At 39.4% G+C, this 27,899-nt stretch overlaps 1 protein-coding gene across 1 annotated transcript in view; it reads left to right on the top strand.

The window, feature by feature from the left end:
* Positions 1–9,102: 9,102 nt before the first annotated feature.
* Positions 9,103–27,899, top strand: part of cv-c (crossveinless c) — an 86,963-nt gene continuing 68,166 nt past the window's right edge. The window contains exons 1-2 of the mRNA XM_065217067.1: positions 9,103–9,255; positions 9,806–11,267. Of these exons, the coding sequence (XP_065073139.1) occupies positions 10,866–11,267 (402 nt within the window). The 5' untranslated portion in view covers positions 9,103–9,255; positions 9,806–10,865. The remainder of the gene's footprint in view (positions 9,256–9,805; positions 11,268–27,899) is intronic.

Genomic DNA, 27,899 nt, shown 5'->3' with positions numbered 1-27,899 from the left:
CTACATTTTTCTTCAAATAAAGCATACGCACTACAAAATGAGGTTGATTTCGAGTTGCCGATAATAGAACAGCTGGTTAACACGCAGTTCTAATGGGAAGGTTGCCGAAGAAAAAGAGGTTGCCGACAATAGTCACACTCACCTGAGAAGTTTGGAGCGTTGTAAAAACGCTTTCAAAACGTTTTGAAAAATTCTGTCGATTGGAATGGATAGAGAAGCAAGCAGCAGATGAATGTAAACAAACAGACACATCATATATGTGCGTGACGCTGAGAAAATGCTAGTAGAAGTGCAAACGCTGCTTAGATTGGCGAGAATACGTAAATTCCCCTAGATAGTTTCCATTATATTTTACCGGTGAATGCATCGTGTAGTGGGAATGATTTTTTTCATATTCATATCAAATGACATGTTGATAAATTTGATCAACCAATGATCTTATCTCCAATACAACGAGAGTAGAGGTATGCTCCTTTTTTTCTCGGAATTTCGCGAAGCTTTTGTGCCTTAGCTATGAAAACAGCATCATTAGAGAACTAGTCCAGACCGAGATCATGAGGCGAAAGTTCTAGGAGAAGTTGCGCAAAGGCTATGTGCCACAAACCGATATGTGCAGAGAACTGGATGGTAATCTTCTTACAAATAAGCGTGAATTGATCGAGAGGTGCAGTGACAAAGTGACGTAAATCCATTTAACTAATTGTTCAGAAAACAGATAATTGTTTAACCTCGCATCACTTGAGGCTTAAAACAGCTTTTATTTTTCAGCACTTTTATATGGTGGACGACACTTTTGCGTACAAACAGTCAAAAATGTTCCTTGTTTTTTTTTTCAAAAAATGTATGACTAACGTCACTTTTTCATTTTCAATATATTCTTCTGAAATTATGAGTTTATTTGGGTGTAGGATACAGAACTCGAATATGCTAAAAATATAAAATTGAGCATGATGGCGGTTACGCCATTTTGTCATTCCACGACAGGAAGGAGGCATGGTTATCAAGCTGGGAGCACACACAGAAGACTACAGTTTTCCGGCACCAGGCCTCTTGGATGTCGAAGAGGAAATCAGTCAACTGAAAAAATAAAATAAAACTCTTTTGACATTTTCCACACAGCTCCTTGAGAATTTCCCTGGTATTGTCATTGAAATTCCTTTTAAATTCTCCCCTAAATTAAAACCAACAATTGAAAAGGCCTCAACTCCACTTACTAACTAACTTTGTAAGGCCATTTTGTCGCGAACCGAAGTCTGCCAACGCAAACCAACTAAATGAACAGGTAGGAGAAATTCTCCTCTACTGGTGGTCTTGCAATATCTTAGAAATTCTCACCAGAATTTTCCAGAAAATTTTTTAAATTGTGAAGTCCAAACAACATATTTTTTATTTTAAATGGAAGATCTTAGAAATCGTATATGCAAAATCTTGAGTATTTTTTTCTGAGCCGGAGATTTTATTTTTATTTTTAGAAGTTTTTTTTTTGTTTTATGTCTAGGATCTCAAAAGTTTTTTTAAGTATCGAATCTTGAAAGTATAAAAATAATAAAAAGCTTGCAAGCCACAGAATATTACATTTTTTATTGAGTCCCAAAATCTTGAAAATTTAAGTTGGTCTGTAATTTTGTTGTTGATCGATCGAAGGGACAAAAGATCGATTGCAAAAGGTCGAAGGGATAAAGTGTTGAATGGACAAAAGGTAAAATTTATTTATTTATTTATTTATTTATTTGTTGTTTCATCTTCGATAAAAAATAAAAATCGTACAGACTACTTTACCTAATATTCTTAATCCTATTTTTAAAAGTACTTTTGCTAATCACAAAATCGAAATCCTCGTTAGTATCGTTAAAAGCTCGCAGACAAGCGTCGAATGGATTGTTGAAACCGTAACCAGTCCGGTGAGCCGGCACAGCGACAAGTTGTTAGCTCCTAAACTGTCGGGGTGGATCGTATAGAGGGACATTCTGTAGTAGTTGAGGACAATCATGTTGGTAATAAGTGTGTGCCCAATCGATGTTTTTCACGTTTGACAGCTTTGCTGACGCAGCCAACTACGATGCGTGCAGCGACCGACATCAGCCATTTTCTAGGCTGATGGAATTTCATTCGTTACTGTACTACCGGAAGAGAAAGACGTTCAATAAAGTTTCTTTTAAGTTGTTCATTAAAGCAGTTATTATAGAATCAATTTCTTCAATTTCCTCGTAAGTCAACAAATCAATGTTCCACGCAGTTAGTCGAAAATAACTAGTTGCTGAATGTTTGTGCGCCTAGCACGTATTAAGGTTTCCAAATCAATCAGCATACAGCGTGCAGTGTAGTCAGGCAGATTTAGCGGGTCGTTCCATGGAAGGTTGCGCAGCGCGAATCGAATGAAAACCTTCTGAATTCTTTCGACTCTGATGATCAGCGATGCGTGATAAGGTGTCCAGACAGAAGCCGCGTATTCCAGGATGCTACGTACCAAAGTACAGAACAATGTTTTTTTGTGCAAAAATGTCTGTAAACTGCCACGTATAGCGTCGAATGCATCCAAGAACCGGAGAAGCTTTAGCCGTGACAAGTGCAACATGTTCGTTAAATCTTAATTTCGAGTCAATAGGATCACGGATCCAATTGTGTATTGGTGGTTGACGGTGGTGCTCCGACGGGAAAACGATATCACCTTGCATTTTTCTATGTTGACACTCATACCATTTTCTTGGCACCATAGGAGTAGCCCATTTATGTCATTTTGCAGGGCGAGGCAGTCGAGTACGGTCGCGATGACTCTGAACATCTTCAGGTCGTCGGTGAACATTTGCTTAAATGAAGAAATCTGAAGGCACAGATCGTTGACGAAAAGGACAAACAGCATTGGGCCGAGCACACTTCCTTGCGGTACTCCCAAAGTAATTGCAAAGGCCTTCGAGCGTGCAGAATTGATCGAAACGATGGAATGTTTTTTTTTTTTTTAATTCTTTATTTAAGAGATTTTTAGCCTTACACAGCTAAAAATAAGTAGTGTAAATTTCCGTTACTATGATGCACATAAATGGAGCGTCATATATCATACAAGTTTAGATTATAGATCGTGTAAATTTATGAGACATGTCATTCAATATTCAACATATTGTATGCAACTGTCCACTTTTGTTTGCAACATTTCTTGCAAGCTACTAGTTTACGTGAAAAGGAAGTTTACATGTATGAATGTTTGCATGCATGGATGTTTACATCGCCAGTAAAATTCAGAATTTTTTGGTGTGTAGGCTAGTTCATCTCTAAAAACGATGGAATGGCGGTCGGTCAAGTATGAGAGAATCCAATCAACTAACCAAGTAGGGAATCCAATAGCTCTTAATTTTTCGGTAGTGTACACGTGTGGTACTGTGTCAAATGCTTTTGAAAAGTCGATGTAAATGGAGTCCACCTGTCGCCGGGCTTCAACCTCTCGAAACAGAGTATTAGCATAGAGGTAACTCTAAGACTAGAAGGTCCCGAAGATATGTGCTCAACTTTTTGGCTCAGCTCTGGTACTCTCTTCGGTTCCAAGCTAATCGATTCACCCCTCGAAACATAGGAAAAACCAATAACCCCTCATTTTACCTGTCAAACTTTCATAGCGAATCAAAACAAACATTGCGTAGTACTAGAATTTCGACTAGAATGGGATACGTTAATCGTTTGCTTGGGACCAATAGGCTAGTCAAGTAGTGAGCCAATTTAAAATCGTTAGTTTCGTATTGATTGTTCGTATTAGTGTAGCACAGCAAATTTGTAGTAGTAGAGCGGTGCTGGACAAACCCATGCTGGAACTCCGATATTATAGGATGAACCACATTGTACAGAGCATTGTGCATTAAGGTTTCAAAGATTTTGCTAATGCAACATAGAATTGATATTCCACGATAGTTTTCAGCTCGGTTTCGATTACCCGCTTTATGGATTGGTCTTCCAAACATTGGGAAATGATCTTTCGCTCAGCGAACGGTTGAATATGCAGGAGATCGAAGAAGCGAGTGAGCGTGCGAAATATTTGAGCAGAGATGGGGGAATACCATCTACCCCAGGGCCTTTAGAAACATCGAAGTCAGTCAAGGCTTTCATAACGTCGTCCGGTGAGAAGCGCAACGTTGGGATATTCAGGTTGTACTCGTGGATGCGATCGAAACTTGAAGGATTTAGAGGTGGTGAATTTGTGTTGTAAACTGATTGGAAGAAGCTCGCAAACATCGACAGGGGAGCTAGCAGCGATCCCGTTGAACTCAACTATGTCCGGAATACGATTACCAGACCGTTGTGATTTCACGAACTTCCAAAACGCCGATGGGTGCTGCTTCAGATTCGCTTGCGTTCGCTGGACGTACTCCCCATAGCTAGACTTCAACAGTCCGTTGTATCTCGTTTCGATTAATCGGAGACTATTTTTGCTCTCGTTGGTTCTGGTACTGAAATAGCATTTGCGTGACTTACGCAATACGTTCCGCAAATTACGTAGCTCAGGGCTCCACCAGGGTTGCACTGAGGTTAACCCCATAACACGCCTCCGGAGAGGAACTCGCGCATAGAGTGTTTCATACAGATTGTCGTAGAATTGGTCAGCAATAGCGTTGACAGAAACACCATCCAGAATCTGTTGCCAATTGATAGTGGACAGTTCATTATTCAACGAGCCGAAATCGCAGTGCCTGAAATCCAATTCAGGTGGATACGAATCACAGTCCGATATCATGGGCGGATTGCAGTCGGCATCAAGTCGTAAGATGTATGGCTTATGATGATGATCGATATCCAGTAGAGGGACCGGAGGCTCAAGAAGGTTTACGTTATCCGGATCACTGATGAAGGCTAAGTCAAGCAGTCTTCCATTCAAATTAGACAGTGAATTGACTTGGATTAGCCCGCTAGCGAGCATCGGTTCCGTGAGAGCCAGTTCCTGTTCAGTGGACGCGTTTGATGGTAAATAACCGTTCACGTCCTCGTCGAAAGTCCAACTCAGAAACGGAAGGTTGTAGTCGCCCATTGCCAATATGATATCGGCGTTCGAAGATCTCTCAAAGATAGTCTGTTGTGCAGTAAAGGGTGTCCACGATGAAATTGCCACACACAAAATTGATTCGCAAAATTCGAGTTTTCATCCGATTGCCATCAAATTTTCAGGGATTGAGAAATAACTATTAAACTTCATTTTACCATTTTACTCGTATTTTATTTACAGTCCATACGCAAATGCCCGCACCTTGGCCTTAACCCCGGCCATAAGATTCTGCACAACCTGTGAATCAACCGTTTTTTGCATGTAAACCCATACTTTCTTCAGTTCCTCGACTGTCTTCACTACCTTAGGTCGTTTAAGAAGGTGCTGCTTCATAATCGCCCAGTACTTCTCGATGGGGCGGAGCTCCGGAGTGTTGGGAGGGTTGAACATTTTCGGCACGAAATTGACCTTATTGTCCGCATACCACTTCAGCACGTCCTTGGAGTAGTGGCATGAGGCCAAATCCGACCAGAAGATTGTTGGGACGTTGTGGGCCTTCAGGAGAGGAAGCAGCCGCTTCTGGAGGCACTCTTTTATGTACACCTGTCCGTTCATCGTGTCCTGGGTCACGAAAGGTGCACTCCGCTTCCCGCACGTGCAGATGGCTTGCCAAACCAGGAATTTCTTCGCAAATTTGGACATCTTCTGAGTGCGGACATGCTCCGGAACGCTGAACTTATCCTTGGCCGTGAAAAACAGGTTGCCGGGGATCTGTTTGAAGTCGGCCTTCACATATGTTTCGTCGTCCATGATGCAGCATTCAACTTTCGTCAGCATGTTGAGGTACAACTTCTTGGCACGGGTTTTGGCGGACTTGTTCTGCTTCTCGTCGCGATTAGGGGCCTTTTGTACCTTGAACGGTCGAAGCCCAGCCTTAGTTTTGGCCTTCTGGACAAAACTTCGGCTTAGGTGCAGCTTCTTAGCCACATCCCTAACGGAGGCGTTCGGATTTCGGTTGAAGGCCCCAACTACGCGGTTGTGATTTTTGGTGTTGTACGGAATACTTTTTACTTCACTTCTGGGCTTCCGATCGGTGGTCAACCGTTCCTCGAACCGCTTAATAACTCGCGACACCGTGGAATTCGCGATTCCCAACGTTTTAGCGATGGAACGATGCGAGAGATCCTTGTTCTCGTGATGAATGCGCAAGTTTTTATCACGCACGAGCTGTTCTTTCGACTCCATTTCCGCGAGTTTTGATCACAGGACTTTAAAACTTGCAGGATGTAAATAATGCACTATGAACTAAATCCACCCAAATTTTCATTAAATTCTACCCAACGGTTAAAAAGTTAGAGCAATTTCATAGTGTGGCAATTTCATCGTGGACACCCTTTAGTGTGAGACGTGTATAAATCCGGGCTGGAGAGAGGACGGAGATAGATTCCGGTGATGAATAGCGAGCGGTGCTGCAGAGTGATGCGCACAGCCACTTGCTCCAGACGGTCGCAATTCTCGAGCGAAACTGATGTGCATGAATGCTTGGATTTTATCGCAATAAGTACACCGCTGCCTCTGGAAAGCTGACTGGTAGCTCGATTACGGTCGCAGCGGAAGAAAAGATAATCTGACGATAGCTCACAGTCCTGAATGTCCGCCCGAAGCCAGGTTTCGGTGAGAACCAGAACGTCGTAGTCGCATGTTGAAAGCATTAAGCGGAGCTCGGTGGTCTTCGTTCGTAAAGATGGTGAAGATAGGATCAATTTGACTGCGAGGGTATGTGCATGCGCTGTTGCTGACATCGGTGGATAATGAGCTGGAAACCACGAAACTATCAGGAGGCGGATGGAACGTCGAATCGAAGTACTTGCCTGGCAACGTCGACTGGAAGACACTCTCACCATTTCCGACCGCAGGGTCGAGACGACTTTGATGGCAGGATACACCGGAGAGTGAAAGTGTGGAGGTTGGCGTTGTAGGCTCGACTAGGTCGGAGGGCTCGGGGGTTTCCAAGATGCTTTGTGGCGTGCGTTTCGGTGAGGTGAATTCCAAGATTGTGGAATCAGTAGAGCGTAGGGCAGCAAAGACGTTGGCATCGGTATGGCTAAAACACAGTGAACCATCAGGCACGGTAGGGTTCTTAACATATAGGTACTTGCCTGGAGTAGCGAGTTGGAATATCCCATCACCGATGTCAAAAGCAGGTCCGGGACGGCTAGGACAGGAACTGTAACTGCTAATTACGACTGCTTTGACTGGTTCCGGGACTTCCATGAGGCTTTCTTCAAAGGTCCAAGTGGACAAAGGGTCGAATGGACAAAAGGTCGAAATTGATAAACTCGTCAAATTGTTGGAGAAAATGGACAGCAAACTGTCAAATATTTGTCCTTCATCAAATGAGCAGTTCTTTGGAAATTTAAGAGACAAATAAATACAGGGTGGCCACCCAATCTACGAAACTAAATTCTTGGTGTCTTTGTAAATTGTGTAAATTGTCTTGGTTTTTTCCCGGTTGCCTAAAATATTTTTCCGGTCTCATATAAACTACTTAAAATGGTAAAAAAGCAATACCGGCATGATTGATTTCAGCAACTGAGCATTTTGAGACTATGGCATGACCAAACACTCCAGGGTAACTAACTCAGTAGCATTAGACCCCTGAACTGTGTCGCAGGGCCGGCATGTTACTGGGCATTCGTAGGGGCTTCGCGGGCAAAGTATGAAAAGCAAAGTATGTGGCGAGTATGCGAGGGTTTAAAATTTAGTACTCACTGCTGTAGATCTCCTACGGCGTCGCGATGTTGGCGTTGGCCCACACGGCTGCTCCTGCACTACCGTGTGGTCGGAAACTTGCGACGCGGGCTGCAAACAGCGTTTCGTTGCTGAATTGAGAGAATGGCGGATCTGGTGGCGTTCATCAGCCACATACGGCTCAGCAGGCGTGGCTGGCTCGTTTGGCTGGCAGGCGTCTTCCGTCGTTGACGACATCGGCTGACCGTGACATGGCCACCTTGGTCGAGCCGAGACGGGACCCTCCTTGGCAATTAAGGCCACCGGCCTGAGGGAATCGTCCCTGATGGACGATCGAGGATCATTAGCGATTAGGTTCGAAAGCCATCTTGACTTCCGAGCCGAGTCGTGTGAGACCGTTTTATTTACAGTACGAGGTCCTGCGAATTATTACATTTCAGCCAGGGAAATTACCGTCAGGATAATAAAAATCAATTACCTGAACGGAGGCAGGCTTTCCACCCCAATCCCCACAAGGGGGGGGGGGGTCTCGTATTCTATTTGCACTGCACTTCACACTCAACTGGTCTACACGGACGCCTGATTACTTCTGCTCATTCCAAACAACAACAACTCATACAGGCGAAAATCCAATTATAAATTTTCACATTCTAGCAAGATTTTAACTTCAAATAATGCGTATTTTAAAGATTTCAGATTTAAACAAAAAAAAAACATGGCTCTTGATTGGCTAGAATATAATGATAAGAGAATGCCAAATGAATGTATTTGCAAAACTATCCTAAGATGAGTTCATGGCTGTCTTGCATTCAATATTCCCAATTTGAAAAATTTTCTAAAATTGGTTTCATGTTGAAGTATTAGTAGACTCAAGGATATTGCTTTTTTTTTATAGATCTAAACCTGAACTTTTGGTGCTTTGGAAAAGTAACAACAAATCTACACTTAAAGAAATGTTCGAGACATCGGACTTAAAATATTAATTAACACTCCGAACACGATGCCTCCGCTAAAATATATGACGGTAAATTGGCAATGTTTGAAAAATCATTACCCACTAAAATCACCAACTACGATAAACCACAACTACGTGTAATCCCCCCTTAAGTTATGTGCGCAAGTTTTCAAACCGACAGACAGATGTCTCACGACGCAGCATAACTGATGATCATCCTCGTATTCCGTGCCATTTTCGCCAACCAACTTTTCCCAACAAATATTCCACCTCTGATAGCGCTTATCACCGCATAACCAGATACCTCAAACAGCCCCCAGCGACGAGACAAACCAGTGTGCAGTGTGTCGTAGTTCGGCACCGATCCCGACCGCCACATTGTCATAGAAACGCGCTGGGTGAGGCACCGCACACTTTAGTACTGCTTGACGAGTCGAAGCGAAGGGAGGCCCCCCTAGGAGTCAGTCGTCGAGATAGCTGTGCGCGCATACACAATTTTTCTACACATATTTTATATGTTATTTTTCATCGCCGTCGCGCATTCCCCTTTGCCGCAGCCGTTGCTGCCACCCGGTATTGGACCGTCGTACCGTTTTCCGTTCCGTTTAGTGTTTGTGTGTTGTGTCGTCCCGTCCCTGTCTGTCTGGTCGGAGAAGAGGGAAGCTAAGCGCTGCTGTTTGTTGTGCTATTTCGCTCCCTCCGGTTCTCGTCGTCGGTCGAGTGTATGGAACCGATTTCGTCATTTTCTATGTGTTACTACACATTGTTGATGTCGAATTTCGAGGCTTAATTGGGCTCATTTTCGGGGCTAGCAAGATTTTTTTCGAATTTCGGTATAGTATCCGCTGTTTGTGGACCGTTTTGTGCGGAGTAAAGCGTCCGAGGCCTCCCCCTCGCAGTGGAGGCTGTGTTGATTTTCCTCTGGCTACCTTGTGACGATGATGGTGGGTTGAGCAAGAGAGAGAGAAAGAGTGAGAACGCGAGAGGGAGGGGGATCTACTCGTAGTGCATAGTGTGTTGGAAAAGTGTGCTACTGATAGCAGGCTTATACCTTAGAGATCCGTGTTTTTGGGTGTGATAATCGCTTCATAGCCGCGCGCACAGTTTATTGCAGTTACAGTACCTTCCACTTGCAGCGAAGCAGATGTGAGAAGAATGCAATTGGCGTGCGGGACGACCAGTACGGAAGGTCTACCACAGTGGTGATATTATCGAGGCTTTGAAGCATAGAACCCACGATCGCGCATCGGCTGACGATCGAACAGCTATAGTTGGGTTGGGAAGACAAAAGCGATATTCGGGGTGTGCGTGCGTGTGTTTAGTGTACCATAGAGCATAGATCATAAAGTGAGTGTAAGTTGTGTGGCACCGAGAAGGAGCGAGAAAGAACCAGAGAGCATAAAACAGAAGAAGGGAAGAAAGAGTGCTGCTGCCTGGATCAAGTTTATAGAATGCGACTATAGAGCGATCGCATCGACGTTTCGTAAATGCAGAGACAATATTTTCTTCCAAAGTGGCCTCATACAGTGGGATCATTTTATTCCTCCCCTTGAGTCGGCTGGAGAGTTAATTAGTGAAATCTTGAAGTCAATTGCGTTGCGCGAATTGGCTGATTCATCCGTCCGATTCCAAGAGAAGTGAGAGCGAGGGAGTCATCGTGGTTGGCAATTCCAGCGCAGATGATCGCGTCGATGATCTGATCGTGAATATATGTCAGCTTGGGTGTATAATTGGTACGGCAAGCAATGCAGGTGGTGTCAGTGATTGTTGCTGCAGCGAATTATCGTCCATCGACTTTCAATCGCATACTTGAACTTGCCGTCGATGACGACGATGCTTGTACAAGCAGCTTGAGCTAGCAAAGATTAACACACAACACACAAACGAGAAGCACTTGAAAAAGTAAAGATCGAATCTTGGGTGTACCAGCTGAACGTGAACGAGCCAAGCTGTCAAAGGATTTCGAGTCGAGATTGCTGCCGAATGACGTCACGCTCCATGACTTCTTGTTTCGCTAGCTGCTACTAAAGAAACGAAGCAGAATAAAATAAAATAAACCCAGCACCACCGTGCCCCTGCCTGCTGTATTTATCCAACGACATATGAGCGGCGAGCATTTGGCGTTCGATGTGTGTCCAACAGCTTATCCGGAATCGAAAATTATGAGGAAAACTCACATGCTGATAAGCAACGTCCATGAGTTCAAAAAATGTTGGCAATATGTTACCGCAGTGTGATTCCAATACCGAAAATAACAATGTGATAGACGCGGATGTTGCAAATACTAACACCATCACTACCACCACTACCGCTGCTACTACCACAAACGCTATTAGTTCGACGGCCACCGCGACCAGTACCACCACTAATCGCGATCATACGGCAGCGATGTGCAAAATACCATCGACGATTGCTTCTGATGGCTGGCTGGGATCACCAACGACCACGACCACGACGACGATGATAGCATCTGCTGGCAGTGCCGATACGACAACTAGTAATAGCAACAACAACAACAATAACATCACCAACGAGTTGGACGTGATCAATAGCAAGGACCCGTACGCCGAACTCGAGAGATATCTGGAAAAGGTCAAGGTAAGAAAGGCCAGGTATTAGATCGGATCGGTTTGAGTGGTTACGGTTTTGCGACCCAATGAGGGGAGGAAATGTCATAATTAAGGATTGTATTCAGTGGCGTCGCCCTAACCTAAATCTACCTGTTCAACAACTCCCAAAACGTAAACAAACAAAACAATATTGGTTCCAAAGGATACAAATCAGTGAAACTAGAAGACCCTATGCCTTTTGAAATTGAATTGAATGTAAACATGACCCTAAATAACGTTTTCAAAGATGTTGAACAGCTTAAAAGTGAGGTTACGCGACGCCACTGATTGTATTCGATTACAGTTCGATACTGTAATGCTGGTTAATGATGGCGCCATAAAGTTATAAAGTCTCCAAAATGCACGTAGGGTGGAGAACGGTATCGCTTCCGCATCCCATCCCCCGATTCCCTGCTCGAAACATGGGGTAAACAATAATTTACAACGCTCATTTTTTGCAGTATGATGCCTCCACATCATGAGCATCTTTTGGATGGATTTCTCATTAATTTTCTTGAGAAAAACCCCTCTGCTTGAAATAGGGTTTCCTTAGGGGTTCTCCATCCTATTACGTCCCAGCGGGAAAAGTTTGCTGAAAATGTTGATAATAAAATCACTTCAGAATGAGTATGTACTGCTGCAGTACAGCGATTCTTAATCTTTCTTCCACCATGTAATCTTGAAGTTGCGTAATATCAAGGCCAGGGTGTGGAAGGATTAAAAGGTTCCCATGACTTTTCCCTATCATACGTTTGAAACGATACTTTACTTCAAATGCTACGATACACAGTCTATCACAACGCATAGTAAGCTTATTTAGACCCACTTTTTCAAAAACAAATTTAACAGCCTTGCTCCATAGAACACAATAAATCCATTGCCGTTTTTACGAACTTTAATCTCGTAGGAATTTGGAGTCAAGAAGCAGTGTCAATTTGTTTCTCTCCCATAGGCTATCGAACAGCTTACCAAAGTTGCTGTATGCTTTCACGACCACGACAATAGCTCCGGGTGATGGTTATCAACCATTCTGTTCTTTTATGTCTCAGCCAAGTCGCAGTACGTTTATATAAAGGCACTGACATCAGGTTTAATACTGGCGGGTTTCACCGAAGTTCACTGCCATATGAACAAAATCAGTAACAATCTAAAATACTTTTTATCAAACAATTTAGGGAAACCACTCTTCAACAACAACATATGTTTTATCTCGGGACCCGACCAAGCATTTAGTCACCGAAGAGTGTTCCTCGAAACGGACGCAAACAAGTCAGCTTGATAGGAGTTAGGCATAGAGATGTTTGGCAGAATTCGTAAGACGGGGGGTTCCGCTTAGGATAACAACTTTAAACGTTAAACTCAAATTGAAAGTGTATTGAATAATGTAAGTGACGGCTTAGATGGTACCTGGTCTTGAACGGTGCCTCTGAAACATGATTTATCGTCGTACTGGGACCATCATTTTTCCTACTTTAACTTTTTTCTTTCAAACAAATAATTGTATTTATATTCTACTAACTAGCAAACAGTAAACTTCCCTTCGGTTTATTATATGTTATCTTAAATGGGCGCCAAATTGTGGAATTACATTTGTATCTGAGTTGAGGAAATAGTCAAGTTAATTTGAGTTGCAATCGTACAGGGCACACTGGATTACTGGAGGAAGACTCGCATATAGCATATAGAATCATTTTGTTTTACATGCCTGAGTAGCTCAGTGGTTTTAATAGTTGAGCAATTATTGCTTGATAGTTAATGTAACAATAGATGCTTAATGTAATTCAAAAGTTATTATGACGCTTGATTAATTATTGGTTAAATACTATTAGCAATTATAATAGTAATCATTAATTCCTTATAATAAAAGTGGAATTTATGTACAAGGACTATTTGAGGAGGGGTACCAACTAGTCCAACTTGCCAACATCACGGTGACCAGCAAACCCCAATTACCAATTTCTCGTTTTTTCTCGGAATTATTTGAAATTTTCCAGGTTTAGCGATACTTATACATTTAAATTAAGCCGTAGAAAACACTAGGTTAAATGAGTTATTATTAGGGCAGCAGATTATTTTCTGGAGCCTACAGTGCTCAAACGGTTTCAAATCAGGTCCTGATTAGCCTCCCAAAATTTAAACTCATTTGGTAAGAAACTGACTTGGCACAAACTATTCGAAGTTTATATGGAAATTACTATGGGAAAACCAAACTTTTTGTTCATTGTCTTCTACCCATTTTCCATATTGCTTTTTCGAAAATTTCTATAACTTTTCTTACGGCAAATTTTCTAAGCTACAACTTTGCGGAATATCGTTTTTCTGCCAAATGTCCAATTAAATTGATATTATTTGTTTAAGAGATTGATAATCTTATGGCATGATCAAGCAGCTGTTCTGCGGGCAACACTGTATTCTGCAGTGTGACATAGTAGCCATGATATTTGTGCTCTATTCTTCGCGCCAGAAACACCAATGTTGCTTGCTGAACAGTTGAATGAGCATAATCATAAGACATCAGTGACTTGAATCATTGACAACTTTTGTTCCTTACATTTGATTGAAACGTGGTTTCCAACAAAGTTGTAGCTGAGAAAATTTGCTACAATCACTGCTATCATTTTCAAAAGCGTAGTGATGTGGTGAATTGTTAGATAAATATAAACAAAAACATAAGTTATGCCATAGTAATTTCCATATAAACTTAATGGTTTGTGCTAAGTCAGTTTCTTACTAAAGTAGTTCAAATTTTAGGAGGCTATCCAGAACCCAATTTGGAACCGTTTAAGCACTGTGGAGCAAAAATTTCAAATTTTGCATCAGTCTAATGTACAAGTTTCTAGATATTGAGAATTTTCGCAGTGCCAGAATTAAGGGAAAAAATAAATGATTTATCTCAAGTTCGTAATTAACTTTATGAAAGATAAGCATGAAGATCGCAGTCCCCGTAACTTCACAACAATTGTAGGAACTTTAGAAAAGCTCTGAGAAATGAAAGGGAATGCTGAGAATTTCAGTGAAGCTCCATAAACAAACTGCGGGAACATAAAGGAATTTAACACGCTGAAAATATAGGAAACTTTTTGGATGCTTTAAGAACCTTAAAGCGGTTCTTTTAGCACCCGAAAATTTTCAGAAACTTTTATGAAGTTCCTAGAATTTCAGAGAACTTCCCAGGTGTTAAGTGAACTGATTTTTTTTAAAGAAGTTCTAAGCACCTCAGAAAAGCTAGATCTAGATTTCTTTGGGGAATTCCAGATCTTAAGAGCAGTTCCCGTAACTTTAGCTTAGACTTTTGGAGCAGTTTTAAGATCTATAATAGTAAATTGAGAAAAATTCAGGATAGTTCCATGATTCCTGAAAAAAATCGAGAACCTTTAAGATGTTCCAAGAATTTCAAGCAAGCACAGAGACCTTCAGAGAATTTATGAAAACTTCAGAAATATTTCAGGAACTACACAGAAGTCCAGAGGATTCCAGGGAAATTTAAAGGTGTTTACGAAAATTCGATTTATTTCTGAGCAAAACCGAGATCTCCTTTAGAATTGGGAGCTTTAGAGAAGCTTAGAGAACATCATACAGATCAGAGAATCAAAGGGCAGTTCAAATAATTTCAAGGAAATTGTAGAAACTTTAAAGAAGTTTCGAGAAACTAAGGAGATTCTTGAAGAACTTCAGGTAAGCATAGATAAGTTCAGGAAAAATTAGTGAGCGTTTATAATGGTTATAATACTTAAGGAAAATTGTCGAAACTTCAAGACAAATCAATCAATTTCAGTAAAGTTGCGGTTTCTTAAAAAATACTGATGAATTCAGGGCAGTCTAGAGAACTTTAAAGAAATTCAGTCATCGTCAGGAAAGTTTAGGCTATTGAAGAAGTTTTAAATTAGTATCTTTAATTTAAGGGAAGATTCATGAACTTCAGAAAAATTCAGTGAAAATCATAGAACTATAGTCATTATTTCTTTCTAATTCCATGAAAATTGCGGGAGCACAAAAGTTCCAGAAATTAAGGAAAACTTAGAAAACTTCACTGAAGGTCAGTGGTCTTCAGAAACATTTCGAGAACTTCATAGAAATCTATGGAGCTTAAGGGGTGATCCGCGAACTTCAGGAATTTTTATGAACATTAACAAAATGCGGGAGCATTTGAAAGAAGTTTAGTTAGCTCCGAAAATCGGAGGAATTTCAGGGGGAGGTCAGTTCCATTAGTTTCAGAAAATTAGTGGGAAATTTAGAGCAGTTCCCATATTTTCAGATAACTTCAGAGAAGTTAAAAAGTTAATTGAGGTCTTCGCATAAGTTCAGAAGTTCACTAAAGCTTAAACATTTTTAGGACGTTTCAATTAAATTCAGCGCAGTACAACATGCTTCATGAGAACTGCAAAAACTTAAGAGAAGTTTTCAGAATTCCAAAAAAAAAACAAGGAACCTCAGTACTGTTCCGTTAACATTAGAGAAACCACATCAATTTTAAAGAAGTTTCAGCGAATTGTTGAACCTTTAGAGGAGATCGATAATCGTTAGAAAAATTTAGGAAACTTTAGGAAGTCAAATAAAGTTGAGGGGAGTTTAAGATTTTGTTGAAAAGTATTGTGAGCATCAGGCTAGTTTCTCAAACTACAAAAGAATTTCAAGGTAGTTTCATTAACTTCAGGAAAAATTTAGGAACTTTCAAGTAGTTCTGAAGACCTCATAATTGTCCATTCCATATTTAACGAAGATTTCCATTGAAATATTCCCCAAGATTTCGATGAAGCTATCCTCATAATTCAATTTTCTTTTAATTTTCCCTGGAATTACATTGAAATTCGTCACAATAAGAAGCTCTTTGGAAAGATTCTCCTCCTCCTGGGGCCTCCCTTAGCTCAGTCGGTAAAGGCGCAGCTACACAGCAAGACCATGCTGGAGGTGGCTTGGTTCGATTCTCGGTCCGGTCTAGGAATTTTTCGGTTTGGAAAATTTCTCGACTTCCCTGGGCATAGAAGTATGATTGGACTTACCACACAATTATACCAATGCAAAAATGGTACAGGCATCGAAAGCTCTCAATTAAGAACTGTAGAAGTGCATTTAGAACATTAAGTTGAGAGCACGCAATAAGCTAATATGCGATATGCAATAAGCTTGAAATGCGAAGAAGAAGAAGAAGATGGAACAATTCTCCGAATATTAATTGAATTCATTTCAAATTTCCTTTTGAATCTCACTCCTTCCCTTGGAATTCTACTCACATTAAAATTTCCTAAGAATTCATTGGCATTTCTCCACACAAATTCCTTTGATTTCTTCTCATAATTTGTTTGGCAAACTCTCCTGAATTTATTTTCCCAATTTCATTTAAGATGTCCTGCTGTTATTTTCAGATTTAATTGTAATCCTCCTTTTAGTATTTAAAAAAAATCCAAGGTCTTATGCTACGGATTCTTTTTCTCCCACAAACTTTATAAAATTATCCTCAGAATGTCCTTGGAATTTTCCTCTGAAGTTCACAGGAGTTGTGCTCCTCAGAAATTCCTAAGAGTTTTCATTAAAATTAACTTTTAATTAAATTCAGGGTTTTTGGAAATTATACTTAAATCTTCACATGAAATCTAAAATTCCTCAGAACTACCTTGAACGCAGATTGCAGTTGATGTTTTTCTGCAAGATTTTTTCCCCAGAACTCCCTTGGAATGAGGTCCTTAGAAATTATAATAAAATTCCACGAGCCTTTAAAACTGTGCATAAAATTTGACACCAGATTCTTGAAAATTTCTTGAAGATTATAGCATTTAAGTCCAGAGTTAGTTCAAATTTAAAATTCCTAGAAAATATGCATGTTCTAAAACTAAAAAAACACACACATTTCAAGCCTTTTTTTAATTTACTTGTTACTCAAGATTAATCCACTGTGGATCTATAAAGTTCAAAGTGTGAATGAAAAACACGAGAAAAAATAAATGCTTGTATTTTAAAATTCATTATTTTCTAAAAAATAAAATTTCATGAAGATTGTCGGTTTTCCAGGTTTTTGCAGTTAGTAGACACCCTAGCTAATTCCGTGGGTTTAGACTTTAACTTTCTATTGAATCTTTCGCTTTAAAGCTTCATATCGTACATAAGTGTTCATGAGATACTAATTGACTGATGTCTAAAACATCAAACATTTATTTGGTGTGCCATCATAATGACTACTTTTCTTCTATTTAGTCACTATTTTTACAACTATAAGTCACTATTTGGTCACTTATTTCTTCAACATGTTCACTAAAATAACTATTTTTGATAGCAGTGATCGCTACCAGCTCTGTAGTCAAAACTCTCTAAGAGTTCATCCCAAAACTCCTCGTGATTTTTTGTTTCTGAAACACCTTGGTTATCTCTAGAATTCAATTTAAAATCTCTCAAAATTGTTTTGGAAAAAAATCCAGTACTTAGATCTATCTTAGTTCTTCATCATGACTGTATACCAGTCCAGTTCAAGGGTCTTCAAATTTTGGTTTACAAAACAGTGTTCAAACTCAGAGAGTTGATTGGAAATGCTATCTAACATGAAGCTTTAGTGTGATAATTTATTAGCTGGAGAATGATCTTAGAAGAGGGTAGGTAGATAGTTCCGTTAGAGAGTACGGCAGTATGAAAATTGAATAGAAGTTGAAAATGAGCGAAGGGTCATTTATGCGACAGTATAAAGTCAAACGCACACCTTTTGCCTAACCCGTGCGATGCACGCGGAGATTTGAAGTATGTCTTCAAATCTACAGGCAAAAAGTGTGCGCCCGACTTTACTCAAATACTGCCTGCGGCTGTGGAATAGTTCTAGCGACGTTTCATCACTACCTAAAGCCCCACGTTGCCGAAAGCATTTCCAGTCGATGGTGTGTTATATAATGCAGTTCTTCTTTACCCAACTATTGTGTTTCTCCTCTCGTCATCTCAGAGAGAAAGCAGTGTAGGGTGGTTGTTGCGTGCTGTACCATCATCAGCATTGTTGACGGCTACTCCCGCCTTGAGTTGTTACATTCAAAGTGTTTTTATGTTACTTCATACGCGAAATTTGCGATTTTCAGAGTTGGTTGGAAATGCTATCTAACATGAAGCTTTAGTGTTATAATTTATTAGCTAGATAATGATCTTAGAAGAGGGTAGGTAGATAGTTCCGTTAGAATACGGCAGTATGAAAATTGAGTAGAAGTTGAAAATGAGCGAAGGGCCGGTGTTTGAACTGCCAACATACGCTACTCCGTCTGATATTGTAAAAAGATAGAAGCAAATTTTATCTAAACAAACGGGTCAAGTCTTGACGAAAAAGCTGTCCTGCAGCTACAGCGTGATACCGATATATTGGAGCAGCTGGGAAAAAAAAGTAGAAGGGTCTGTGCCTAGGGGCACGAACGTAAGCTTGACGTAGGACCGCTAGTGGACGGAACAAATGTGAACATTTAGTTCTTTTAATTGATCAATCATCAATTATCTTAATGACCTTGACAAATTCCAAATAATACTCTAAGAGAAAAGGGCTACTGATTCCGTCACCGGGAAATACCAGCTGGTGATTTGTTTTTTATGATAACTCCTTACTTGAAAACAGGCAAAAACTCAAAAACAGGCTGCTTTTTCTTGGTATACAGTGTGATAATTCAATATTCAATAAATTATCTCAACATTTAGTGACAAACCATTCATAAATTTTGGTAACATACAATAAATGCTATAATCCACAATTTCAAAATATGTAAGCGCCGATTGAAACAATCTTTTCGACGTCATTACAAGGGTGATTGATTAAACGAAATAAACGAATCGTGCGGAATGAAAGCCGAGGAAAAACTAATTGCACCAATATATTCAGGCCTACAATTCCACACCTTCTATCGACAGATTGCGCCTTGATAGCTAGCTGATTGCGGGAACTGATGACCTTGACCAACGTCCAAATAATACTCTTTAACAAATTTTTGGTGGCCCTGAAAAGGACCGTTTTGTAGTGATGGTTGGGTAATTCTGAGCTGGGTGTTCAACACGGATGAGGCTGTCGAGCTGTATGTCGTTTGGAGCGATGGTGGCACGCTTGGCATAGATGACCGACCCGTAGCGACTCACGAAGAGCTACTGATTCCGATCCATAGCATAGCGGTGCAGCTTCTTCCTCCTTTGATGGTTGCTTATTAGGGCTCTGCAGCTCGCTGCTTGCAGGCAGCCTTTCGTTGTTACTGGAGAACAATTTTCAACGCCACACGCCGAAAGTACTGCTACTGCTGCTACTAATTTCGACGACCGAACACCACCACACAGTGCACAGTGGTTCAAAACCCCCCAAAAAGTGCGTTTTTTTATTTTTCGGTATGAAAACGACATTTTAGAAGGATGGTGTCTTCAGAAGAGTTGCAGAGTTTTCAAAGGGCTATCGTTTGGTGCTGAGGTTTTGGATTTAAAGAAAACGTTTGTTAACTCATTACGCAATCGTTTTACGAAGTTGATGTCTTCAGCAAAGTTGTTTCATTTGACATAATCTACAACTTTGCTCAAGACACCAACATGATTTGAGCAAGTTTGTAAAATTTTAATTTTGCCCTGCCCTTCTAGGTGGATAGATCAGCAATATCTCAGCACCAAACGATAGCCCTTTGAAAACTCTGCAATTCTTCTCAAGACACCATCCTTCTAAAATGTCGTTTTCATACCGAAAAATAAAAAACGCACGTTTTGGGGGGTTTTGAACCACTGTGCAGTGGTGTGGTCGTTGGGAGCGTGTGGTTCTGAGTATGGCGATGAGTGTGCAAAATATTACGCAATTCCATCCTCCCTATTCGTACGCGCCCGAGAATCAGAGGCGAATGCCACTTCGACTTGTTTCGTCTACTTACTACTCTCTGACGACTGTGCTGGGGAAGCAGCATATGCATGTAGGTAATTGGTGGATTTGTTAGTTAATTCGACCGGTTTGGACAATACTGCATATTTACCAGTTTTCAATAGTTTCTTATTGAAAATAAACATTCTGAAGCATTGTTATCGATGCGTAGCCATATTTCTGATCGATTAGTGATAAAAATATTGAAATTGGACCAGGGGCAGCTGAGTTATTAACGTTCAAAATCTTTCTAAATTTGTTACATGTTCCATTTTCGGTTTTCACAAAGTGTACCCCCATATAGAAATCAAAGACGTAGTCCTACGTCAAAAATCTGATCGATCTTTCTTCTTTCTTAAATCTGATCGATCTAAAAATATTAAAATTAATCGGTTAAAAACCCTCTTAATAATGTTCTTTCCACAAGTTTAAAAATAAAAATTCTGATAAATAACTGCCATGAATTCAACTTATTACCATTCTCGACTTTGTACAAAAATAAAAATATTTCCCGAATCCCGGGAATTCCTTGGAAGTGTCATCGGCTGTTTCTCCATAACAGTTGTGCAATTTTGTGCAGATACCTTAAGGAATATCCACAAGAAAATTCTTGAAATGTCCTCTAAATGTATCTAAATATGCTTAATAATTCAAAAATTTGCCATAATTCCACTCCAAAATTTGCTAAACAATGCGTTTCAAATATTCATCGGAAATCTTTTGGTATACCATTTAAAATTTAGTATTGTACCGTATCAGTGTATTGCACTGATGAAGTCTGAAAGTAGTAGACGAAATACGCGTATCTGTCAAAAAATAAGCCATTATAACGGAATTTAAAGCAAATAAACCAACACACTCAAAGCTCTTCATAAAGGGATTCCGTTAAGAGGTTCGACAAATTTAAAGGATTGTATTATACCAAAATTTACATGGATAATTCTCAGCATTTCCTTGAATTCTCTTGAAACTATCCTTAAATTTCCCTTGGAAAAAATTTAATTCAAATCTCCTGTAAGGCTACTCAGAGTTTATTTGGAAATATGCTTAAAATGTCCTGCCAAATACTCAATCAAATTTCTTATGAATTTTCTTAGGAATTCCTTTCAAACTAGTTTAAAATTCTACAAATAATTGATGGAGCAATATTAATAATAAGATTCCCTTGGAACTTTTATCGATATTTCCTAGCAGCTTTCCTCATAATTTATCTTTGCTTAATTGATATCTTCTTCTTCATCGTATTTCAAGCTTATTGCATATGGCATATTAGCTTATAGTGTGCTTTCAACTTACTGTTCTAGATGCACTTCCACAGTTATTAGTAGAGGGCTTTCGATGCCTGTACCATTTTGGCATTAGTATAATTGTGCGGCAAGAACAATCATAACTCTATGCTCAGGGAAGTCGAGAAATTTTCCAACCAGAAAAATGCCTTTACCTGACCGAGAATCGAACCAAGCCACCTCCAGCATGGCCTTGCTGTGTAGTTGCGCCTTTACCGACTGACATTATTAAACAGATTTTCAGCCGTGGGTGATCATTAGGCGTAGTTTCGGGATTGTAGTCAGTTATATAATCATTAAGTTTCAGCCATAGAGTTAGTTCACTTTGAATCCTCCTCCGAATCCCCTTTTAATGCACCCTGAAATTTCATCTGATTTGCTTTAGAGTTCCCTCGAATTCTACTCACAATCCCCATAATAGTCTTCAGAACTAGTGTGGAATAAATTCATCTTTATTTTCCTTAAAATTTCTTGACATGCATATCAAAATTATCTGAATTTTACAGTCATTGGTTTTTCTACCCAGGATTAATTTAAAACTATCCCCAGAATTGCTCTGCGATTCTGCTAAACTTATTTGGCATTCTGATCATATTTCTATGCTTGTAGCTAAGTATCAGAATCCTAGTTTCTAAAAGTCATGTTTTTTACGCCATATATGAAGTCAGTTTCAGGAATAGTAAAATATTTGCATCATACATATTTTAAATCTCCTTCTCTCTCTCCCTATTTATACAATTGTAAATCTCCACTAACCTCGATACAACCCCGAATACTCGGTTCAATTCCTTTAACTCTAGATTTAAGACATCAATTATGAATAACGCAAATAATAACTTGGCTCTGTAAATTTTATTCGATTGAGCCTGTACAAATTAATAAATTTAGAAAAAAATCTTGAAGTCAGAAAAAATGCCTAGCCCCAAAATGTTTTCTCATGTTATCTTAAAAAATGTCTTAATCCAAAGAATCGAAGTTTTATTCCGTTGATCTCATTGTTTTCCAATAGAATGTCTATGCTCAATCTATGAATTCGAAAAAATTACACGTAACTTAACAAATTTCATGATTTAAAAATGTATTACCATACCTACTTTCTTTTTAAAAGCTTTGGTAGTTTCGAGAAATTAAGTTCAAATTTTTCAAGAAATACTGGTCAATATCAGACATGGGGCCGCACCGGGCAGTTCTTATTGTGATTCTCGTAAATGTGTGATTTTTCCATGAATTCGATGTTTATTCGACTGATAGATAACTACTTCGGCCTAAGCGCCCATTTCGGGCCTATCGAGCAGAAAACTTCAAATAAATACTTGATTTCAGAGTTAACAAGTAAATTGTGCGTTTGGTACGATACTTTAGTTCATAAGCTACGGAACGAAGTCAGTGAGAACGCGTGAAGTGAAGGTTTGCACCCATTATTCCCAAAAACAAAAGAAGCGCTCCGACCGAATCACTTTTTATCTTCATTCGATAGACCGAAGTGATTTCATTGGCGTTTCAATGCTTTAGGTCGAGTTTAGAATCCGTAGGCCGAGTTTGGCGTCAAGAAGCAGTGTTAGACTTTTGACAATATCCCAACGATTGGTTTCTCTTTATCAAATCTTACGGTACATACGGAAAGGTAAATACATTTGGAAGCCATCAGTAATAATAACATTCCGTTTGGTGCAAAACTGCGCTAGATTAAGAAAGACTAAGTGCGGGTTGTGCTTAATAGGCCGGAAATGGGGTAGTTAACCCTAAATGTTCAAGCACTAGCGTGACGAACGAACCTAAATCGTGGTGTTTTGAGGCATGGTTGGTATATACACATTCTAATTTCTTCACCAAGTTAGTTAGTTGAATAAACATCGGAATCATGAATAAAATATTAATATCAGTGTACCGTGACGAAATTCATCGCGCAAAGTACTCGGTTCAATGCTCAAGGTTGGTAAAGACAGGCTTTGAATATTGATCGACAGAGGAAACATTTCTGTATTCAATGTACTGTTATGTTTTAAAAGCTTTTAAATAAAGTACAACTGAAATTAAATCAAATTATAGCCATAAAATGATATCATCATTTTTCCTATTTCAACTAGTATTGGTCTATTATCGGCGCCGGTGGTGTAGTGGTAAGCGTGATTATATCTCACCTCAGCAGGCCTGGGTTCAACCCCAGTCGACGCCACCGGGATGTTCTGAGGCATAACATCTCTAATCACGCCCGGTTCATGGGTCGATAGGTAGGGTCCAGGTGTGGGAGCTGTCTCCCTGGCATTGGTGCTCAGCACGGAAAACAAGATCGACGGAAAACAAATCAAGGAAAAAAATAGTATTGGTCTATTAAAGTAACATCGGAATTGCTGCCTGACATTGTAGCTTTGCTAATCGTCAACAATGCACACGACAAACAACAATTACAGCTGCGCTCGAAATAATCCGCATGCTCACATGATGAAGCGCTAATTCCACAGAGCTGGCACTTCTGGTACTTGAACAAATCTTCTCTCCAATCGACTGATTCGATAGATTTGTAATCATTTATCGCTATTGAACGGTAGATTTACTGCACGTCCCACTATTTATCGAAAGGTAATCTTGTTTTTCTACGCTGAACCAACCAGTGACAATGTTGTCCCGTTTCTCGAGTATTCAACACACTCGTTAGCAACCCCGGGGATGTATGCATCGCCGTCGCAGCCGCAGCCAGCATGGAATTTGGTTTCGACAGCTTTGTCTGTTGGTTTACCGGTGTATACAAACATGATAAGCGGCTTATGTTTGTCCCCAAGCTGGCCCGGACTTGGCTCAGAGATTCGCGAAACACAAGACGCAATTTGTCCAATTTGTTCGCACTGGCAACGATCGTTCAGGGAAAGAGCGGCGAATGTGGACACCAAAAGCAGCGCGACCCAAACCGCTCGAAACCGATAACCCGCGCGCAACGAGCATGATACCGTGTATATAACGACCAAAATAGGGTCAAGATTGACTCATCTTATTACCGAATCCGATTGAATAATTGTGCGACGCGCGAGATCGGGACTTTCACGCGGATATGAGTACCTGCCGATCCTAAACGGGGATGAGATGACGCCAATATGTTCGCTCGTCATTATTTCGGTTTTCTCTTTTTTTTTTTCGGCGCGAGCATGATTATGATGATGTTCGAACTTCATGACCCGTCCAAGGAGACGTGAACTTCGGAGGTCATAAACATTAAACTAGAGTTTTTATTAATGCCATAAAGCAACGAGCCGCCGCCGCGGCCGTCAGCCGGAGCTGCTGGTACAGAGAGAATGGTTGCCTAATTGCCCCCTGGCTCGCACACATACGCTATATATGAGACGGGCGGCCGGACTGCGGGTTTTTTGTTTTTGAGTCTTGTGCAACTGAGAAAGTGGCTAGTGACAATAACAATTATGAAATGATATCGAATGATGTGCCGACAGCCATTGGCAGTTTTCGGATTTCAAAAAAAAATACAGCATGATTTTGAGGTTAGATATTATCTATTTCAATGGTGAACTTTAAGCTGTTTGGATGACGTAAAGGGGAGCAAAGTGTGTCACTACCTTTTTAATCAACAATATTGATAGAATTAAGTTCTCCCACATAACTGTTCCACCAAGCTGAATATAGTAACTAACGAAGGTCTAATTTTCATATACGTCCTTGATAGACGATCTTCCATAAAGTAAAAATACACTTTTATATAGATACAAAAACTTTGTTTTAATCAAGGTTGTCTATAGCAGTGTTTCTCAATCTATGGTAAATAATTCTATAGTATAGAATTATGATGAGAATGGCAAATTAATATATGAGAATCGTAGAGCTATTCTAAGAATAGTTTTAAAGTTATTCTGATTTGAATGACCAAAGCAATTTGACTAGAAATTACTGGTAATTTAGAGATGTATTTAAAGAAAATTTCAAGGAAAACTAAAGATAAATTCCAAACTAGTTCAGAAGACTAGTATGAAGATTGTGAGTAGAATTCGAGGGAACTAAAGCAAATCAGAAGGCATTTCACGGAGCATTATAAGGGAATTCAGAGGAGGATTAAAAGTGAAGTAGCCATATGGTTGAAGTTTAATGATAACTGACTACGCATAATGTCCTGCCTGCGGCAGAAAATCTCTTCAATGTTGATAAATCAATTAATCAAAGAGAAATTCCGAGGAGAGCTGCTTGCAAATATTGATAATATTTTCAATGAAATCTAAATCTTGATAGGGTTTAGAACTAAGTTTGGGCCTACTAAACACAACCCACAGAGGTAACTCTCAATTTCGAGCAAATTTAAACACAAAATGGGATGTTTCTACCACAGATGACTATCAAATGTATTTACCTTTCCATACGTAAGATTTTATACAGAGTCAAAAATTTTTGATATGTCGTTAAAAATCTAACAGAACATCTTGATTCCAAACTCGGCCTACGGATTCTAGTTTCGTCCTAACGCATTGAAACACCATTAAATTTACTTTTGCATACGAATTAGGATAAAAACAGATTCGGTCGGAGCTTTTCTTTAGCTTTTGAGAAAAATGGGTGTAAATATTAATACCATGATATCTTATAGACTTTGCATGGTAGCTATTGAACTGGATATATTGATAAATTTGAAATTTTCGCTCAATACCCGCCGCGGCACAGCCAGCAAACGATGCTCTGTCGTATTAAGTTTTTGAATATAGTTGCATTTATAAATGCATTTTATGTTATATACTGTAATAAACTTAATTTTTACTAAATGGATGGATCACACCAAATTTTTAGCCGGATCCTGTTCTTCTCCAAACATAATGTAATGTGATACTGACCGCCCACTTTCACCACTTCTATTTCTGAATTCTATACACTTCTTCCATTCACATTACCGATTTCATATACCAAACTTCCATTTACAAGGATTGGGGGCAAATGTGCGCGGCTTATTTTGTAGTGGAAGTTTGGTATATGGAATCGGTAATGTGATCTCCAGGAAAAATTGTTGTTCTCATATAAAGTAATTCTTCGTAATCAAGATCTCCAGGACAATTTGGAGAATGATAAACATTTTAGTAATCTGTTTTAGTAACTCACAAAATGTTGTTTGTCTTACTTCAAGATCTAAACTCCAGGATCATACAAAGAACTTTAAATACTGCAATTCTCCTGTTTAGGTCTCTTGTATTGATATATTCTTTTTCCGACATATTATACTAATATTTAGGCTCACTTTTTGCTGGAGACTCTTTGATTTTATACGAATTCATGATTTCATGAAATTTTGGAGATCAACATGTTAATGTTACTCTTATGTCATATTTTGTCTACAAAGTAGACGCATTGTAAAGCAATTCTGCTGAAAAAATATGTTTATATGTTATATATGTTATATATGTATAAGTTAAATATAAATCAAAGTCAAAATTACTTGAAACACGTTAAATTTTAGATTACATAGCAGTTTAGGTACTTAATAAAGCATGAGTTATGATTGATTAGGTAAATTAGAGATTTCAATTATTTATTAAATTAGACATGTTATTATCATAATCATCAGACATTATATCATATCATCAAACGAGCTTAAATAAGAAAATTTAGACAGTCTAACAACCTTAAGTAGATTAACAAAAGAGTTAAGATGCGGGGGGTCCGCTTAGGGAGGCAACTAGCCTTTTCATATATTGCCTGTTTATTTTGATGGTTGCTTTAAAATATCAATTTGGTATATATGTGAAAGGATAAATCAGAGAGAGATGGATTTTCGGTTTCTTTACATTTTGCAACACAAAATAACCGACCTCTTCAATCCCTTCCTTTTCCCATGGCGTTCAAGTGGTCCGCATAGACTATTCAGCCATTTCCCTTCCTTTATCCTCGGCTTTGGATTGACTTGCGCTCCCATTGCCCCACCAAACGCTGCAAAATGAAAATGAAATACGTTTAACTGAGCGTCTGTTCATGTTCTCAGAATAAATTTTAACATTTTTTGAATTTTTCACTGATTTCAAACTGTTTCCTCACAGTTCCAAACATTACCGAACAGCGGAGGCCTGGATCAAGCATTGGTGTGTTAGTATTATCTTGGGATCCTTTTTAAAATTCCTTTGGAACTTTTTTGAGAATTAGATGCTTTTGAAACCTTTCTCAAAATTTTCTTTGAACTCAAACCTCTTCCCAGAATCCCTTGAAATTCACTTCTGAATTTTCTATGAACTTTTCTTGAGAATTTCTTTTAAATTCTTATCCTTAGAATACGATTCTTATGATATTTTTTTTCGGAATTCCGTTAAATGTCTTTTATGAACAATCCTCAGCATTGTGTTGGAATCACCCTTTTAATTCTGCTTATAATTATTGTAAACGTGTGATTCTGTAAGACCATATGAATTCTAAATTTTTCATAATTTACATCAACATTTTCCGGAATCACAAATTTTGCTCCTGCAAATTTTTGTCTAAACCGTACGAAACGAAATGAAAAGAAAATTTATAAATGGGCCCAATATTAGGG

The sequence above is a fragment of the Ochlerotatus camptorhynchus genome, unplaced genomic scaffold, assembly GCF_037179485.1.
Source record: "Ochlerotatus camptorhynchus isolate MF236.1 unplaced genomic scaffold, CSIRO-AGI_Acam_v1.1 ptg000070l, whole genome shotgun sequence".
In the NCBI taxonomy this organism is placed as follows: Eukaryota; Metazoa; Arthropoda; class Insecta; order Diptera; family Culicidae; genus Ochlerotatus; species Ochlerotatus camptorhynchus.
The sequence above is the reverse complement of the archived record's forward strand: the minus strand, read 5'-3'. Positions and strand labels throughout refer to the sequence as shown.